Raw genomic sequence first — 20,626 nt, 5'->3', positions numbered from 1 at the left:
ATGTCCCAGTCTCACCCCCTCATGTCCCAGTCTCACTCCCCCATGTCCAAGTCCCACTCCCCCATGTCCCAGTCTCACTCCCCCCATGTCCCAGTCTCACTTCCCCCCATGTCCCAGTCTCACTCCCCCATGTCCCACTCTCACTCCCCCATGTCCCAGTCTCACTCCCCCCCCATGTCCCAGTCTCACTCCCCCATGTGCCAGTCTCACTCCCCCATGTCCCAGTCTCACTCCCCGATGTCCCAGTCTCACTCCCCCATGTCCCAGTCTCACTCCCCCATGTCCCAGTCTCACTCCCCCATGTCCCAGTCTCACTCCCCCATGTCCCAGTCTCACTCCCCCATGTCCCAGTCTCACCCCCCCATGTCCCAGTCTCACCCCCCATGTCCCAGTCTCACTCCCCCATGTCCCAGTCTCACTCCCCCATGTCCCAGTCTCACCCCCCCATGTCCCAGTCTCACTCCCCCATGTCCCAGTCTCACTCCCCCATGTCCCAGTCTCACTCCCCGATGTCCCAGTCTCACTCCCCCATGTCCCAGTCTCACTCCCCCATGTCCCAGTCTCACCCCCCCATGTCCCAGTCTCACCCCCCCATGTCCCAGTCTCACTCCCCCATGTCCCAGTCTCACTCCCCCATGTCCCAGTCTCACTCCCCCATGTCCCAGTCTCACCCCCCCCAATGTCCCAGTCTCACCCCCCCATGTCCCAGTCTCACTCCCCCATGTCCCAGTCTCACTCCCCCATGTCCGTCTCACCCCCCCATGTCCCAGTCTCACCCCCCCATGTCCCAGTCTCACCCCCCATGTCCCAGTCTCACTCCCCCCCATGTCCCAGTCTCACTCCCCACCATGTCCCAGTCTCACTCCCCCATGTCCCAGTCTCACTCCCCCATGTCCCAGTCTCACTCCCCCATGTCCCAGTCTCACTCCCCCATGTCCCAGTCTCACTCCCCCATGTCCCAGTCTCACCCCCCATGTCCCAGTCTCACTCCCTCCCATGTCCCAGTCTCACTCCCCCATGTCCCAATCTCACTCCCCCATGTGCCAGTCTCACTCCCCCATGTGCCAGTCTCACTCCCCCCCATGTCCCAGTCTCACTCCCCCCCATGTCCCAGTCTCACTCCCCCCCATGTCCCAGTCTCACTCCCCCATGTGCCAGTCTCACTCCCCCATGTGCCAGTCTCACTCCCCCATGTGCCAGTCTCACTCCCCCATGTGCCAGTCTCACTCCCCCCCATGTCCCAGTCTCACTCCCCCCCATGTCCCAGTCTCACTCCCCCATGTCCCAGTCTCACTCCCCCATGTCCCAGTCTCACTCCCCCATGTGCCAGTCTCACTCCCCCATGTGCCAGTCTCACTCCCCCATGTGCCAGTCTCACTCACCCCCTCTCCCCATGTCACACACGCTGATGCAGGAAGCAACGAGATGCTGCTGTGTACTGTAGCACAGCGCAGCACAGCGCCACCTAATGGCCAAAAGAAAAATTGCAGCTGCAGACGTCTTTTTTCCCTCTGCTCCTGGCAAAATCGCCGCTGCTTCCTGCGCCCCCCCTAAACAATCTTGCGCCCCCCCACGGGGGCGTGCCCCCCAGTTTGCGCACCGCTGGCTTAGCTAACCAACCCAGTCAGAGAGGGCTGAGCTACATGTATAGATAGTCTCCAAAGCAGAGATAGGGGTTTTTGGTTGGCTCACTATTTCACTTATGTTGATTTTTTTTTTTTGCTGTTTAAAGCGACAGGCGCAATAAAGCCTTGTTATAATTTCACCTTACAACAGTCTCCATTGTGTACTCTGCACATGTCCTCCTACATATGGTGTCAGAAATTTGGGATGAGAGGTGGCCTTTGAAGTTTAAAGGGCCGGAGATTGCCTGTGGAATTTTTTTTTGTGCTTTTGCCTGCATACAGTCTTGCAAACAAACCTGAGCAACAAAAACAAAGATTCACCTGCAGCAGAGATCAGAATTAAAGGGGCTTTGCCTTCCAGCAGTAGTCAGGGTTCAAGAAGTGAGTTAGCGCTCCAGAGGAGCTAGGCTTCAATGTTTTCGTTAAAAAAAAAAAATTTGCGCTGAAGCAGTGAATACAGACAGTGACCCACGAGCGGTACTGATTCTGGAAGTAAAGACTGCCACACCGCATAGGACTACCAGCTGTGAATGGAGTATATGCAGAAAAGTGTGAAAATTGATGTAAGACTGTGCTGAAGCAGGGGAATTTTCAGCAAACAAATGCTGAGTGTAAAATTGCCCTACAGGGGAAAAGGGGATTGCTGAACTGTGTAAAAGGTATTCAAAGCCAATTGCTGAGTGTTGAGTTACCCTGCCGGGAGTGAAAGAAATATTCCACTGCAAAGAATGTGGTTTTTTTTTTCTGCAAGTAAACAAAAAAAAAAAAAAAGTCTGCCTGTGTATCTTGGGAGAGTGAATGCCATTAATACCCAAAGATGAGACTGAAAATTACTGAACTCAAGCAGAAAACCAAATTCTGTTGCTGAAGCGGAGGGATTGGACATAGCAAGTAAATAGTGTAAAGCACATGCCTTTGCTGAAGCCAGAAAATGGGCAGCTAGCAAGCATTGTATTTAAAGAAATATAACCCTGGGAATTTAAAATGGCCACCCAGCTGAAGTCAAATACAGACTCTGTAAAAATAGGGAAGAAAATTTGTTCCTGCTGTAAAGAACCCCACCACACGGAGCAGTGTCCCTTCAGGCCTTATTCAGACGTTGAGAATGAATGCATGCACAGTAATGCTAATGTTGTAAAACTTGAATGTACAGGTGTGAGATGATTGTGATGCTTGGCCTCTAAGTGCTGCCTACTCACAGGATGTAGGTAGGATGTGTATAGTGGCGTGATCAGTAGAATCTGGTGGGTCCCTCTGAGTAAACACAGGAGGTGGCTGGAACTGGGGTATCATTAGCAGGTGTACATGGAAAGATAAAAACAGACCTCCATGGTGCAGATCAATGGTATACAAAAAACTTTATGAAAGGATATAAAGGATACTCCTGACGAAGCCAGCCATTCCATTGGCGAAACGCGTAGAGTGGACCCGCCCAGGAGGTGAGAGGATTGGTGCCCGCGAACTGCCAATCAACCGCCGAACCGGAAGTGACGCGACGGAGCTGATCGTGCAGACCGGAAGTGACGCGACGCACCGGAGAGACCGCAGCTGGAGATCCCCACACTGCCTGGGTGTAGCAGGGAGCCTGCGGAGGAGAACTATCCAGGATATCGGCGGTGCGGTGAGCTGAGGCAACCATCCCTACCCTCCCATCACTTATATAGTGAAAAACGCTTATTTTGCTTTTAAATATTGTGAGTGCACATTTTATATCCTTTCATAAAGTTTTTTGTATACCATTGATCTGCACCATGGAGGTCTGTTTTTATCTTTCCATGTACACCTGCTAATGATACCCCAGTTCCAGCCACCTCCTGTGTTTACTCAGAGGGACCCACCAGATTCTACTGATCACGCCACTATACACATCCTACCTACATCCTGTGAGTAGGCAGCACTTAGAGGCCAAGCATCACAATCATCTCACACCTGTACATTCCAGTCTGCACTTAGTGTGTTTTTTTGTTGTGTTTTCTCCCACATGCTCCCCCTGGGTTGAGAAAATATCGTTTGATCTTCTGGGACCAGTCAAGACAGTCCCTTCCAGAGGGTCTGAGCAGGGGGTTGCAACTTATATTATACTTTCACCTTTGCACTATTTGAGTCACGATTTTCTTTGATATCACTATTTATGAGTTATATATATTCACTGTAATTTAAGTGATCACTAGCACTTAATTAGCGCCAGTTTTTTTCACCAATCACGTTATCACAATGTTGTAAAACTTACCAAAGGGAAGGAAAAGTCTACAGAGAGGCCTGCGAGAGCTACCACCTCTACAAGCAAAATATGCCCACCTGTAGGACTACAACTATTTGGGGTTCTAGCAAATACAGTGACAACAGCTGCAATAGCGCCTCCTGAGGTCAGGAAGAAAAATATACCTGATGGCCCCAAAATGGAGGACAAAATACAGCGTTCCTGTAATGAACCCTACCCCACGGAAGAGTGGCCCTTCCAGTCCAATGAGGAGGAAGACATCTCTTATGGGGAACCCAAACGGAGTCACACCCACAAAACACCCCAAGAATGGTGGGGGTGCCTGAACTCGGTACGAACCATAAAGACCGCTCCCTATGATGACAAATATGATCGGCGGGAGAAAGAGCGGGAGCAGTGGATCACCGAAAATTTCCGTCAGCTATTACAGTTGCAAGAAAAGCCAGGTGAATCCAGTGATGCTGTTAAAATTTCAAATGAAGATGGAGACCCCAGTATCCCTGAGGGGACGGTGTCATCCAAAACAAAAAGGTGAAAAAAGAAAAAGAAAAGCGGTTCTTCACTTACCGTGGAAGGAACAGACACATCTGCAGATCTTGCGGAGGAAAGGGGGGTCCGAAATGCCCTTCAGCCTAGAGAAAATGGAGAGGTCGTCCCGCGGATGACCGAATATCCAGAGGGCCCAAGGCAGAAGTCGTGTACCCCAAAGAAGTGTTTGTCCAGTGCTAAAAGTAAAAAAACTTCAACCAACCATCCCAGGGAAGCGGAGCCAGAACCGGTGAGTGACGATCCCTTGACCAACCCTGGGGATGCCCTGAAGGTTGCCAGGCGTGACTGTGATCGGCTACGGGAAAATAACGTGAAGCTACAGAAAAATGTGCTCACAATGTACTCTTTGGCCAGGACAGAATTGGACGATCTCAAGACTGAGCTAGACACTGCAAACTCTACTATTACCGCCATGGATGAAAAGCAGAGCCAATCTGATAAAATGATGGCTAAGCTGAAGCGGAAGTATGAGGAGGCACTGAAGAAGATGACAGTCTTCCAGCAAGAGATGCACACTCTTCGCCTAGAGCTGAATGCCTCACAACAGGAGGTCAACACTGTCCGGACAGAGGTAGACGTATCTCAGAAGGAGGTTCATACACTCCGCAGAGCACTGGATGCCTCACATCATGAGATAAACAGCGGCCGCACAGAACTGGAAGTCTCCAGAAAGGAACTTCACAGTCTCACTGAGGAGCTGGACATTTCAAAGAAAACTATCCTACATCTTAACTTAGATCTCAAAGTCTCTCAGAAGGAGCTTCAGAACCTAAACCTGGAGATGGAAGTCTCACGCCAGGAGACAGCCCGCCTCCAAGCAGATGTGCAAAAATGGAAGGTGGACTGCAAGGAGGCCCTGAATAGTACAGAGACTGGAAAAAGAGAAAATGTAAGATTAAAAAAAGAAAATTCTGAGTTGACAGAACACGTCAAGGAAATGTTTGAAGCAGAGCACCGACTGCAGAACCAACTGCAAGGTCTGCGTACGCACCTCCAGTATGCTGAGGAGAAGCAGCAAACACTACAGGAAGAAAAGCTGCAGGCTGCTAAAGAGGTACAAGCGATGCAGGAACGTCTGAATACCCAGTACGTCCCCACAGAGCAGTATGAGGAGCTAAAGGCCACGCTGCATGTCTTCAGAGCATCATTGGAGGCGGAGCTTCGATACCAGGTGACTCTGTATGAGAGGGAGCGTGAGAAGGCTCAGAAACTGGAGCAAGAGCTGGAGAGACAGAGAGACTGTTCCATTCCCTTGAGTCAGTACACCAAGGAGTAAACAGACACAGCGGCAACCTTGACGACAAAAATTACAGAGCTCCAGAATATGAAGGAGACTCTGATACAGACTCAGAGAAAGCAAAGTGCGCAGATAAATTCCCTGAGAAGAGACTTGCAAGACGCACTCAAACAGATTGAGACTCTGCAGACCAGTAACTTACAGATTCCTCCAATACGGAAAAATGTATTGGCTCTGCCCAAGCACCGGTATCCCACAGTAACTAATGCCCATGAGGACAAGGGTACAGTGAGAGTTGGGGACTCCACGCACCTTCAAAACAAGATTACGACGTTTGAGCCACCTAAGAAAGCACTAGCCAAACCTACAGCTGCCCAACAGGCAACAAACAGAGGTAGGAGTGCAGAATCAAAGCCAGAAGAATCCTTAGCTGAGGAAGCTCAAAATATAGGACGTTCTCTGGAAAGGGAGGTAGAGGTGCAACTCAGTCCCAAAGAAGCTGATCTGGCGACGCCATTTTGTGGAAGAGGTGCAGAAAGACCGCTTCAAGAGCGGAAAACTCTAAGGGCTAGTCCTAACTGCTCTACAACTGTTGCCATACAGTTTGTCTACAAAAAGAGGAGTGCCCGACGCAATGGAAATCTCATGACCGCGCACTCGGTGAAAAGACTTTACTTGGAAAAAGTCCTCCTCGAGCGATTGAGGATTGCTGATCTCAAGCCCCTTCGGGAGGAGACAAAAATAAACTGGAGAAAGGGCTCCAATCCCAGTGGGACAGAGGGTCCTCTTCCTCCATCCACTCTCATTCAAGTCACAGAGATATCTAGCATGAGAGTGGAAGGATGGGCTTTGGCGTGGCAAGCCTGAGCTTCCCACAAACAGGGGAGGTATGTAACAGGGGAGTTATCCCTGTTCAGGTAATGTGCCTCTAATCCAGCAGTGTGGTGGTTAACTGCTGGTAGTCAATTAACAAACACCACCTGCCTGATTGCCTGTCTTTTGAGACAGGAAGTGAGACTCCTTAGCTCACACCTGAGCTGAACTTTGGAGACAGAGCAGAGATTCCTTAGTCCACAATGGGGCTGAACCAAGGAAGGGCAGATGTCTTGAGCGACAAGCTGACCACAAGACAAAGGGGACAAGATTCTAAACTTGGAGCCTGACATTTTCTGTGCACACAAGGGTGCGGTTCCAGGAAAGCAGAGAAGCTTCCCCTACAGCAGCCCAGCTAACAGATAAGACTTTTTCGTATAAGACTATTATCTATGTCTGTGTATTGATAAATGTCTCCATGATTTGGGGCTTGTAAATAGCTTAGCTAACCAACCCAGTCAGAGAGGGCTGAGCTACATGTATAGATAGTCTCCAAAGCAGAGATAGGGGTTTTTGGTTGGCTCACTATTTCACTTATGTTGATTTTTTTGCTGTTTAAAGCGACAGGCACAATAAAGCCTTGTTATAATTTCACCTTACAACAGTCTCCATTGTGTACCTCTGCACATGTCCTCCTACATGGCCATTTAGCATTTCAGCACTGATAAATCCAGTGTCCTTTAGATTAGAACTTCCAGAGGCCATGAAAATACACCATGTTTTCACATTTCCCTGTTGAAACCATTCCAGGAGAATCCATTTCCTGGATGGAGCCTTCCTCCTCTTGACCCTGTTCTGGTGGATAACAAAGAGGAATTCATAGTGGAAAGAATCTTGGACTCCAGATTACACCGAGATAGAACTGTATCTGTGATCATGCCCTTAATGATGCAACACTAGTTATCTACTCTTCTTTGCAAGAGAAAAAGGCACATGACTACATGTTTTCCAATTACAAAAAGAGAGGCCATGGGTAAGAATTAGGTGTGAGGAGAACTACAACCAAATTGATGTACTGGAATTTAAGTATCCTAAACCACACGCAAATCACCTCTCTACTGATAAGGAGCTCGTGTTTGTTGCGGATAAACTAGTGATGGATAAGAAAGCTGTAGACCGGGGTTCTCTGGTACTGAAGAAGCTCCAAAAACGGGGCTACTATAGCAGAGATACCCTGCCAGACATCACTTGGGATTTGCCCACACATTGAAGAATTGGTCAGCATCGAAAAAGTAATATGACAAGAAAGAGAGGCCCAAGATGATAAATCCACTGACTACCAAACAGAGATGGCAGGGGGGTCAATTAAAGTGGATAAAAAATCTGCCCAGTTTGAACCACCCACAATCATTGATACTGAACCCGATGCAGGTGGTCACCCTAGTCTCAAGAAAGAAAAGGTCACCAGACGCATGGAAAAACTCATAGCCAAGCGGTTAAAAGAAGACTTGGTAAAGTGGAAAGAGGAGCTTGAGTGAAGAGTCCTCCACTGTGATGAGGAAGCTACAGTAATCACATCCTATCAAAACTGTGGCTACTTTCTTTCCTTGCATGTGTAGTTTGTTCAGAGATTGAATCCTGACTAAGCTGACGTGTAGCGAAATGCGTAAATTCCAGACTGCCGAAGTAGGATGTGTTTCATCCCCCAGAAAGACAAAACCGGAAAAGTAGACCTGATCAGCACGCGAGACACCAGCACTGATGGAGGCACCATCACCTACAGAGGTGGTGAGACTTCAGCTTGCCTGCGGTACAGGAGTTACTGTTCTAATATGTTTTAACGGCTGAAAAGAATGTACAAATTGTGAGTGCACATTCTACAGTTTTTAAGTTTTATAAATGTTCTTTGTGGCACAATCTACACTTTTTGTATATTTATCGTTTGAAATTAGCTGCACTGAACAAACTACACATAGAAGGAAAGAAAGTAGCCAACATTTGAATATATGATTCTTTATTTGGAAACACTGTGTGTAGACATTTCAAATGAGCCAAGATCTCATCATTTACACAAATTTGTAAAATGCTATTGCACTATTTTTGTGTTTATTTTTCTTCTCTTCCTCTTTGGTGCCTTCTATGCTCCCCTTGGCCCTGAAGAGAAAACATATACCTGAATGAACTTTGGAGACAGTTCCTTGCTTTGAAGGTTTGAACAAAGGAGTTTGTCTGCACCTGTTTATATATACATGTAGCCAGGTCCCCCTCTTACCTCTGGGCTGCGGGAGGGGGGCGGCTACAGGGAGGTTCCAGTGTGGACTGGGAGTGGGTGAGCGAGTCACCGGTGCTCTGCAGAGGGCGCCGCCATGTTTGTTAATACCCGCGCATGCGCAGTACAGTTTGCGCATGCACAATGGCCCCAATAGTTGCGGTGGCCATCCTGGTACACCCCCACGCATGCGCAGTATATTAGGAATGGCGGCCATTACACCCAAAAGCTCCATCGGGGCACCACACTTCCCAGCAGCCCCAGGGGCTGCACCACGCATGGAAAAGCACAGCCAATAGGGCTCCAGGGATCTCCCTGCCACAGACTGTTACATTTGGCACGCTCATGGGTCCACACCAGTTAGAAGAGGGACCTCAGAGGAGCAGGTAGTGTCCAGGGAGCAGTGCTTCTCTGGACTAGGCCAGATCTCCCCCCTTAGGTCCCAGCTAGGCCCCGACTCACAGTAGCTTGTGGTTGCTTCAGAGAACACCCTCTTAGCTAGGGACGCTTCCCCATTTTACTGTCTAGTGTCAGAGACACAGTGAAGACACCGCACAGTGGTTGCGGCCTATGGTCTGGGACCAGATCACCACTACTACCGAGACTCTCAAAGGTGATATTATCCATGTCGGAATTCACCCCACGCAGAGGCGGACGCCTTCGTGGATGATGACGTCACTGGATCAAGCGGATCCCTGCTGCTAAGTCGGCCGCACTTGGGTACTGAAATATCCGGTAGGTACCTCAACTAAATGCACCAGCACTACAAGGGATAGCACTATCTCCAACACTTTGGATGGGCCTTGACATTGGGAAAAAGGGACGTCAGGGTATCGGTGCCTGGTACCGATATTATTGTGTATAATAAAGGTTGATATACCTGAGTGTGTGTATTACTGGGAATGTTACTGGGAGGGGCTTAACCTGCTACGCTAGGATCCCTTTCAGGTGTAGGCGCTGCACCGAGACAGACACACAATCACCCCAGGCTCCCAGTGGCGAGGTTCAGGCCTTCTGTGAGCCTACAGGTAACTGCAGTACCGGTAGCCCTTTAGTTGTGGGGGAACCAGGGTTACATACACATTTCATATCTTTATGAAACATTTTGACAAGTAGGAATGCGCACAATTTAAATCCAGAATTTGGAATAGATTCTGAACCCCATTTTGATGAACGAATAACTAAGATTTAATGTTCACTTGATTTGATTTTATGTAACTATTTCACTTGAAACTGGTAGCAGGGCCAACCACTAAGCTTCTTTAGGTATAAATTAAGAATCCTCACAGGTTTCTCTCTTGTATTCTCTTAAGACTTGGATTGCTAAGAAAATGAATCCAGTCAAATCAAAAAGAAAATATCAGTATTAACTTCTTTATTTTCCTACCTTCTTGAAAATTAGGTTACAGTAAAGCAATAAGGCTGCATTACAGTGTGAATATTGTTTTAAGAGTTGTCCAAAACCCTCCAAAGTCACCCAATCCAATAACCTCCACGGTCAGACCTACAGTACAGTATCACCATGCTACCAACAAGACTAAATACAGAGACCTGACCCCAACCCCTGCACACCAACCATGCAAGCTCTCAATGCACCTAACCCATAGCCTGACAATAATGTTCCCACCCCTACCCACCACAATGACATCTTAATTACGCTATGACCATCACATGAAATGTTCCATATGTAACCCCAGCTTTGTTTTACTAACTAATGTACAGCGCTGCTATATACATTTTGTTATAAACAAATAAGAGCAAATTAAAGGGGGATCTTTTTTTTACAATGTATAACCGTGGGAGTCCGCTAGAATAGAACTATAAGCTCCTTGTGATTAGACATCGGTGAACCCGCCAATATTTGCTGACACTGTTTTGTTCGACCATTCCATAAAGTTTGGAAAAAAAACAGAAAAAATTTAGACCACATTTTGGTGCCAAAAGTACAAGCGAAATGATCCAAAATAAGCTATTTCACTTTTTTTGTGTGTTGAAATAGCAGCCCCATGTCTTTAACATTTTTAAAGTTGAATCTAATTTTGAAAACAAAAGTAATGAAAATGTAGCGAATATGCCATACCCATTAGTTTTTAACAAAACTTGTTGCAAACTATTTCACCGAATCGAAATGGTTGAACTTTGCAAAGTTTCTCCAACGCACAACAAATTCCCATATCTATGCTTGTGATCTCATCAAGTTTATTTATCTCCCTGAACCACATATTACATTGTAATCATATGGGTATGGAATTTATAGTTGCTGTAGATTATCCAGTGTAGAGTGCTGTGTATATTGGTACTGCTCTACTGTACTGCATATGCACAAGTTATCACTAGGATGTTTGAAAAAATATTTGTTGTGTGTAAACAAAAAAATATTTAGTACCGTAAATAAAATCATCTTTAATGCCTTTTTTAAACCCATAGTACACTGTTGATGTTGTAGATTTCATAACTAACTTTTTTTTTTGCATCTTTCAGAAACCTTACTGTCTGTTTCTATTACCAAGTGCCTGAGGGGGAACCCTTTCCTTTTTAATGGGAGCTTTCTCAGGTATGTCTTTACTTGCTGTGTTGATTTCGTTCAGCTAACCTCCAGAAATAACTTGTCCTTCAAAATCTAGGTAAGATGTTTGTTTTTAAACAATTTTAAACAAAATTGCTTTTCTAGTTGTAGAAAACTATCTATATATATTTTTCTTATTTCTCATTTAGTTGTATTAAGTAAATTCTAAAGTTAACTAAGTCTATCATTATGCATTATGGTATAATCAAGAACGTGTTCATGAAAGGACAATACCCACAACCATATACACATTTACTTGAAATGCCTATTAGAAGAAAGCATAACAAATAAGTCTGCAACCTACTTAAATCCATAAATTCAATATGGAACAATGTCTGAAAAGAGCATGGAACAAATGGCTAATTTGTTTTAGTTAGAATTGCAATGGAAATGCATAATACATGTTACTTGAATGCTTCGATAAATATGTTCCAATTATATTCTTTTGTTTTTTGTTATGTGGCCAAGTGTATCAGTAAACATTTGATACCATTCTAATGCAACAAACTGTAAAGTTATATTATTACTGTAGTTAATGTTTGTTTTTGGTTAAAAGTAATGATATTAGCACAAATAATGTATTCAATATAAATAAATAAATACAAATGTTGAAGAAAGCATAAAAATGTAAAATGTTGCCATGCCATATATTTTTAGGAGTACATTGTATATTTTATACATACAGTACTTTAAGTAATTGTATTTTGAATGATTGTAGGCAGGAAAATGTTGCGCCACCCTTGCTTTAGATCACAGACAAATATTATACAAAAAGGTAAACGGAATGATTGTCTGTGATGGACTTTGAGGCTGATTCTCTATGTGCGGAAGCGTCTGACAGGTCGTTTTCAACCGAAATTGCCCATTGATTTCAATGCATGCTATAGTCATTACAAACCCACAATAACCTCCATAAAAGTTGTCAAACTATTGCATCACAACACTCACCTGTAAACATTTTAAGTGGTCAGTGTTAATTAACATGAGTGCATCCATACCACTCACATGGGCTAAGCAAGACTGTACCAGTCTCTTAAACATGATGTAGTCCTGGCTGAGACGGCAAAATAATAAAACAGTAATCGCTTTATGAATTGGTGGCTTTATACCTCTAAAGGGACACATCTGACATACTCATTTACATAATTACACCCAGCGTTTTCATATAGATATTATTTAAATTCACATCTGACATGGCATTTTCAGCTTTCTTAGTCTATTATTGTACCATCATATATAACATATAAAAAAAATACATCTAATGTATTACATTTAAATTCAGAAAAGAGGAGTGCTCAAGATTCAAACTGGTTTATAGCCTTTTTTTTAAATGCCTTTGGCATGGGCTGCTGAGATGAGTTAGGAAATGCATTAGGATCATCATACAGTGTATGATGTCTGAACTTATGTGAGACTCTTTGGCTCAGCTCCACCAACTAAACGGGGCTCATAATGTGACGTTACCCAAAACAGGAACACATCTTATGTTCCCTGAGTTAACATGGTATGCTCAAAGCTAATTACATGGAGAAAAAAACACCCAAACTACATCTCATTAGCATAACATGTTATTATAACATAACATTGTGTTACAGTATATTTCAGTAATGTAACAGTAAGTATGCCTTAGCGGTACTCCGATTCACACACTTAAAAAGGGTCTTCAGCTCAAGTTGGAAAAGAGAGGAAATAATGCATGGAAAAAATGCTATGTTAATTAAATCATACCTAACTGGGGTGTTCCACCCGTCGAGGGTCTGGAATGGAGTACTGCCAAGTTTAGGTATAACCTAACTAATGTAACATGAAGTCCCACATTAATCACAGACTGTAGAGAACCTGTGATGTGATAAGGCCTCATTTACATATCATTTGCATGTTATTATCCATAATAGATAATGCTCTGCTCTTTACGGTATAAAACATGGCGTAGATGTATGTTATTGTCTTTTAAATATACAGAAAAACTAGGGGGTGGATGGGAACAGGGAAAAAGCATTGAACCAGATTTATCAAAAGAAATCAATGGGAGCCTTTGCTTTGATATATATGGCCAGGTCCCCGCTTCCTGCTGCAGCGCCCGCTGTGGCAGGCGCTGCAGGGACAAGAGCCCTCCATGGGGCTGCCTCTGCAAGGGGCAAAATTGCGATCAATACTAGCGAGGGAGCACTAGGCCACGCCCCCCCTGCGATTCAGCCAATGAGGGTGAACCTGCCGGGTGACATCATGGCCGTGCCCCCATCACTCCCCCATCATGACCCCCTCCTGTCTTTCGCCCTGCAGCTCACTGCAGACCGGGGAACTCGGCTGTAAGCACCGCCAGCCTGGCAGGCGAGCGTGCAGCGCAGACAGCAGGGCGTAGCTCTTTAGGTGTAGTTTAGTGCTCCAGTTTTTTCAGCCAGGAGATTTTGATACAAAGTTCCCTTTGCATTTGCTCTTTTTTGTCTTTTCTTACATTTGTAGGACATTGTATCCAAATATCCTCAGTGCAAGCAGCAATGCTGTGACCTCAACAGGATTCTTACCTCAACTTTTTATAAAACAATAACCATAACAAAATAAGACAGCAGGTATTGTTTTATATATTTTGTGAGTTTTTTTGTCATTGTGTTGCTCAGAGAAAATGAACATATCTTGCATTAATAAACAAAGGTTAACATGCTAGAAATGGTCTTAACTGGCTTACGGTACTTTTATGCACTACATTAACAATCATGTATTGTATTGTATGTCTTTATTTATATAGCGCCAAAAGTGTACTCAGCGCTTCACAAAGAATACAGTAAAGGGAATTATAATAATCCAATAAGGGCAGCAAAATCAGACAATAGGAAAGGAAATCCCTGCCCCGAAGAGCTTACAATCTAAGAGGTTTGAGGGGAAACTTACAGAGATAGCAGGTGAGGGAATAAGTGCTAAATTTGGCAGTGCTTGGCCACAATGGGTCGTATTGGAAAGTCCAGTATGGAGACTCTCTTTAGTTCTACAGTGCAGGGACAAGAATGTAGTACTGTATCTTTGCTTGAAAATATATTTTTTCCTCTGTGTGAATGCACCTTCCTAAACAAGCCCACGAGTGTCTATATATTTTCTTATGTCTAAAAAGGAAGCATATTTCAGAGATAATATCACTTTTCAAAACCTAAAGAAGAAAAATGTTTGTGCCCTCCAGCAATATTTTCAACCTGAATTCTTTTTAAATGCTGTGTCCCGGGTTAATGCATGACAAAGTTTATTTTGGTGGCTGTTCTTGTTTAGGTAAAACAGATAAAAAATATATCCAGTTTAATCCAGGTCCAAATGACAGCAAGTATGAACCTATTTACCTTTCACAGCCCACCCCAAAACAGACCTTTCAAAATCTTTACAAAAGGGTTTCCTATCAAAGCTCCTTTGAAATGGTTTTGAAACAGTAACTATTATTTGTTTGGTACTTCTGATATTTTATAAAGCAACTTATTTATTTAATTGATATATTTTCTAGGTAAAAACAATGATTCTCCTACAAATAATAGTTTTTTTATCAGGTAAGTACAGATCATGTATACACTGAAATCCCCTGTATGACTTTTGCCTTCTTTACATGAAATTCTTGTTTTTCTGTTGGTACTAAGACTCTACAGTAGTTCTTTTGCAAATATTAAAAAGGCAAAACACTCCTAAATATACTTAATTTGTTTTAAAACTAGGTTTGAAAAATGTTCCAAAATGTCTCAATCTACTTCCAAAGTTACTTAAATTCATAGGCAGAGGGCACATAATATAAAAAAGCCAAGGATTCACTTCCAATAGGTGTAACAATAACTAATCTCTAACCTACAGTAGATCTCAAATCATCACACCTTTATATGTAGCATATTTACAGTAGGAGAAGCCTGCATCTCCTATATGAATACAACACAATTCCCACCTGTATCAATGAAGTAAAGGGAAAGGTGAATATTAACTTGGCCACAGCTGACCCCCTTATCCCATGGCTTACCATCCCACGGGGCAGCCTCTATAACAGTTATTCGGAAAGTCAGAAGTTAAAAGGACTTACAACTCTCACAATAAATCATAGTTATTTTAAGCTATGAACCTCATTTGTTTCTATCATTAATTCTACTAATCATGTTCAAAATCTTTTCTCTCACATCTCAATCCCATTTCTTTCAAACATCCTTATCGTCTGACCAGTTCAAATCAAATTCTTTCACATACACTTTCTCTTATGTTTTTCTACCACATCTTCTGCCTTAGGCCTTTCTTCAATATGCTGTGAAGCTGCCTCCCCATGATGGATAAGAGTTAATCTCCATTACAACAAATGGTACTAAAAGCTGCTCTGCCAAATGGAAGCAGCTTCACCACATATTGAATGGGGGCCAAAAATACTTTCCATCTCTTCCTTTTTCTATCCCTGTAGCCTATACTGTAAGGATTGAATCTCTTTTTCTTCATCAATCATATCAGTATCTCCCTCCGTCTAACTCCCCTCAACTCTTTCCTCGTATATCTCAAAGGTTTTGAAATGACTTGTTTTCCATTCATACCATATCGTTATTGAGGATATTTCTGGATCTCCTTATGTCCTTATTTCTCTGCATCAATGAGAGTGAAGAGCCAGAATGCAAGGACTCTTGCTCGTGAATGGGGGTATTCCTAAATGGTTCAGCTCTCAGTTGTTTTGCTAATCACCCTTCCTTCCCGGGTGAAGGTCCGTCTATATGTGGCTCGTAAATAGAGATGTGCAAAACTATCCCAAATGTAGTCACTGAATTGTTGGCAATTTTTCTCCTCAAATTCAATTCCTTGCAAAATGGTTCACCCATTCCTAAATGGCTAATAATGTTGCCAAATTATTGAGTTGCAGCAAACTATTGCCAGTGAGAGAAATATGATAATTTTGCCCTATATACTGTACATTGTCTCAGCATTAAGCTAATCTAGCGATTGTAAAGAACTTCAGAATCTAGGAATTTTGGAGAATTTTTGAAAATGTGCATATTAAACAAAGTTGCAATGCACATTGACTTAATGCTTGGTAAATCTTTTATTATGGCCGAAGAGGGGCAAACGTTGCCTGGTTCGGGACTGTGGGCAAAGGTTTCACAGCATCTCTATTCCTAATAATACCTTTATGAAAGACAGCCCACACAGACAAAGGCACGACAGTGAGACATGCTCAAGTCCTTTGCTTGTCTAATGAGTCATGTACAGTAGCTCTGAAAATTACTCGGTGGGGATCAACATGTTCCTGAAATCCTTACACTAATTAATTTAGTTAAGACATACTGTATGAACAGTGAAAGTCTCCCTGCAAGTGTATGACAATGAAATGACTGATGTTTTCACCATTTTCTGGTAGCCTCTTTTATAGCATGCAATTGAATAAAACAAGTTCCGTCAAGCACAGACTCAAATAGCATGTGAAGCCTAGAAGGCTTCAATTTATGTTCAACTTTCAAGACAGAACCTGTTCAAAAAAGCTGTAGCCTGCAGGGTTAGTCATGGTGAACCTAAAAGTATGTGACTCCAGGTGTAAAGTGGGCCTCGTTTTTCTAAAATATTGAATCAAATACTTTACCTTGTAAAATATAATGAGGATATTGTACTTTACAGACGGCCGTTACATGAAAAGATTGTCTTTTAAAACATTATTACATTTGAATGAAGAACATACATTTTAATATAAATGTACAATATGACAAACAAACAAAAAACACTTAAGGCATCTAATTTAATATTTTTATTAAAGTTATTTTACTTAGAATGTTTTTTTTTCTCATTATATTGTAAAGCTTGTAATACTGCTTTATTTAAACCAGGACTATTTTTGGTGGGTGATCTCAATTGAGTTTCAGCACTTCTTTATATAGACCACAAAAACTCAAAGTAGTGATTAGAAAATCATTAAGAATATGATAGAATATTTATTAGGAGGTGCTGCATGGTTCGTCTGAAATATATCTTTATTTTAAACTGAACTGTTAATTGTAGTTTAGATATAAATTATTATTATTTTTTAGTTAAGGGTTTCAGCAACTTTTTTCCCTATAAAATTGTTGCTGATTATTTTCCCATATTTAGCAAAATCAAACTACATTATTTTTTTATCAAAGTAATACTGTGGCAGTTTAAAGCTCTGGGCTAACATTAACCTTTTAACCCCATCACCCTTTATTAGCAATGTGCTGCACCCATTCTTGACAGAAATTAGGTATTGTTACAAAAATTCAATGTTGTTTCTGTCCAGCAAAGAGCATGTTCAGGCTGATTTTTTACATTCGTTTTATTTTTCACCAAACCTTCCAAAAATATCTGATTATAATGGAATTCGTTGCTTAAATTAATCTACTTATCCATTTACCAAACCGTTCACTGAAAAAAGCATTACGTAAACCTGATTTTACATTTTTACCTAATTTTAAAACCATGCAGTTTTTTATACAGTGCGTTCTATTAATGTTTTAAAGGAGCAATCCATGCAATATCCTACATGTGTTTTTTTTTTGTTTGTTTTTTTTTTTTAAACAAATCAGTTCGGTAGCATTAGATAATACTTAATAACTTTTTAATTTTTTAATATACTGAGCATCTTTTGATTTGTATAGCAGGTTTTAGCACACCTCCCCAGCAATGCAAAATCTTGCCCAACTTTCCTGTTTGTGATCATTTGTTGCCAATATCCCAGCAGTTTGAGCTGCAAACTGTAACAATAGATAATGTTATCCTAGTAATATACGTACTGACCGAAGGATTGGTTGATTGATTGATTGAAACTGAAAGGCAGCCATTTAGTGAACCCTGGGAATCAGGATCTTTGCTGATCGATTCATTCTCCCATGACCAATCGGCAGCTTAGGTAATTCATTTTGAATAAAAGGTAATCAAAGGCTGCATACTGTATATTAAAATACTTTTAAAATAACCTGAGTTTTATTTGTGTGTTTTTCCTTTGTTGAGTGCTGATAAGTCTTGTGGAAGTTCAGAAAGACTGTGAAAGTGGCTCATGTCATCCGACAATTGGAGATCTCTTAGTGGGACGCAGTGAGCAACTCATATCTTCTTCAACTTGTGGGCAGGATGGGCCTCAGAAGTACTGCATTATTGGCTACCTTGAGGTTAGTGTAATACTTTATCTTAAATACTGCATTTATTATTATGGTTACTTGTTATTATTATAAATATTATTACTTTATCTTAGTTCTAGAAAGGTCTCAAGAGTATTTTATTGCAGGGTTACTGAATTGTATAGTTAACTAGTCTGCTAACAATATGTCCAACTTTAATGCTTTGATATTTTCATGCACAACTGATATTTATAGAAAGTGTAAACGAGTTTTCCAACCCATGGTCCACCATCAGATTATAATCTAACAAAGCAATGAGTAAAACCAGCAGGATGCTAAATTGTATAAAGAGAGGTATTAGACAGGGGTAGTGATACCACTTTATAGATCATTGGTAAGACCTCATATAGAGTACTGTATTCAGTTCTGGAGACCAGAGTTCCAGAAGGATATAAATAAAGTAGAGAACCATGAATTCATTAGAAATTATATAAAGATAAGATACTAAAATGATTTATGACCTGCATCATACTACTTATAGATGAGAGAAAGCATAATATGTACATCTTGGAGAGAGGGGAAATAGGATGAATCTTTCAAGTTCCCCAGTGCCATGATCGAACAAGCCAAAGTCTTGGTCTGTTGCGATTGTGCTGTGGGGGGGGGGGGGGGGGGGGGGTAGGGGGGAGGGGAGTTCTGGAGGGGTCCATGATTCTGAATGGGCTGCCTCACAGTGTTAGTTCTTCAGTGCCGCGAGCAGCTGCGGGACACCAAAGACATTGACATCTGTATAGGAAGGATTTAAAAATGTGCACGTAGGAAGCATATTTAAGTGAAGTGTTAGTACAAGAGCTCACGCACTGAAGCTAAAATGAGCAGTCCAGGTATGCCAAGCGGTTCTTTTCTGACATCAAATTCCATATTTCTGAGTGATAAAGAATGACAAAATATGTTTGTATTCTATTTTATACATGAGTGCCTCTCCCTGCGCTTTTTTTTACTTAAAATGCACAGTGCCTATCTGTCTTGCAATAGGCTGTGAACTTGACTAAAGTACTGAATGTTGTCATGTTTATTTTGAGTCTGGATACATTACTTATGGGATTGGCATACCATAATTGCTTAATTTTTCGTCTTTCCTACGAGATTGCACCTTCTATAGTGCTACCATTATCTGCATTTCTTCTTTAGGCTGCGGTCCCAGTGCATTCTGTAGCATACGCGCCCGGCTGGGGAGCTGCACGTGCACAGCACTTCACCGCGGATCGCGGTCCTGGGAGAGAGGGAGAGTTTGCGACGGGACGGGGCGTGGTGGGGGGGATTGCAGGGCGTGGCTTAACCGCCAGAGGGGGCGTGGCCACGCCTCCGTCGCAAGTTCCACATACAAAAAAATTGTATGTGTGAAAACTTGCAGTACAGCGCGGCTGCTAAATGTGCGCCGACACTTGTACTGGGCCCGGATATATTGGGGGGCGGTGCTTGTGCGCACAGCACACGCCGAGACATGTGCTGTAGAACGCACTGGGACTGCAGCCTTAGATAGGCAATGCATATACAGTACTGTATAGAGATCTGATAGAATGATCTGCTCCTTTTTGCCTCTGGAATGCCATATTAAACCAATTCTTATACCGATCACATGAAAAGATGAATTATGAATGCATAATACATCTTTTTATTTATAATAAATACATACAAATATACACCCATTTCATTAACATGAAGAACTCCAGGCATGAAATTGGTCACAGAGTTTTAACAAGCACCACAAATGTTATTAAATGTTTAGCCTATGCGGAAAGACTGAAAGGGGATGGGCTTTTTCTTCCCCACAAAAGAGAAACATGGCAAAATATTGAGTTATATGAAATTAGAAATGGCATAGAGCAAGGGAAAAGGATCCGCCAATGATTAATCGCCATGATAAAATGCAATATGTAAAACATTAATGAATATCTGAAAGAATAATAGAGAACCAATTGTCACTTAGACCCAAGGAACTCATTACTACTGAATGTTGTAGCTGCAGAGAGTAGCAATGTATCAATGAGTATCAAGCAGCAATCCCTAAAAAATCAGCATCATTATTTTTGTATCATTTACCTCAAATGGTCCATGCTATTCTAAGTTCCAGTAACCACAAGTTCCTTCAGAGATATCAGTGGGTTAATGTTCTGGAGCAAAATTAAAAAAAGAAACAATGTTGCTATTGGGGTCTCAAAGAGAAAGCTGTAACATCATCTTTCCATGACAATCTGGTTGTTGATTGGGCAAGGCTAGTCCGACGTACA

The 20,626-nt window shown here is 42.5% G+C and overlaps 1 protein-coding gene across 6 annotated transcripts in view; it reads left to right on the top strand.

The window, feature by feature from the left end:
* Window positions 1-11,247: 11,247 nt before the first annotated feature.
* The window catches only part of LAMB4 (laminin subunit beta 4), a 131,908-nt gene continuing 122,529 nt past the window's right edge, over window positions 11,248-20,626 (top strand). For 2 of the 6 annotated variants that reach the window (XM_075599740.1, XM_075599734.1), the window contains exons 1-4: window positions 11,275-11,338; window positions 13,744-13,850; window positions 14,765-14,807; window positions 18,229-18,386. In XM_075599740.1, the coding sequence (XP_075455855.1) occupies window positions 14,774-14,807; window positions 18,229-18,386 (192 nt within the window). In that variant the 5' untranslated portion in view covers window positions 11,275-11,338; window positions 13,744-13,850; window positions 14,765-14,773. Of the gene's footprint in view, window positions 11,339-11,998; window positions 12,056-13,743; window positions 13,851-14,026; window positions 14,181-14,764; window positions 14,808-18,228; window positions 18,387-20,626 lie in introns of all 6 variants that reach the window. The other 4 variants (XM_075599737.1, XM_075599736.1, XM_075599738.1 and 1 more) reach the window with 4 other exon arrangements.

The sequence above is a fragment of the Ascaphus truei genome, chromosome 5 (assembly GCF_040206685.1).
Source record: "Ascaphus truei isolate aAscTru1 chromosome 5, aAscTru1.hap1, whole genome shotgun sequence".
NCBI classification, from domain to species: domain Eukaryota; kingdom Metazoa; phylum Chordata; class Amphibia; order Anura; family Ascaphidae; genus Ascaphus; species Ascaphus truei.
The sequence above is the reverse complement of the archived record's forward strand: the minus strand, read 5'-3'. Positions and strand labels throughout refer to the sequence as shown.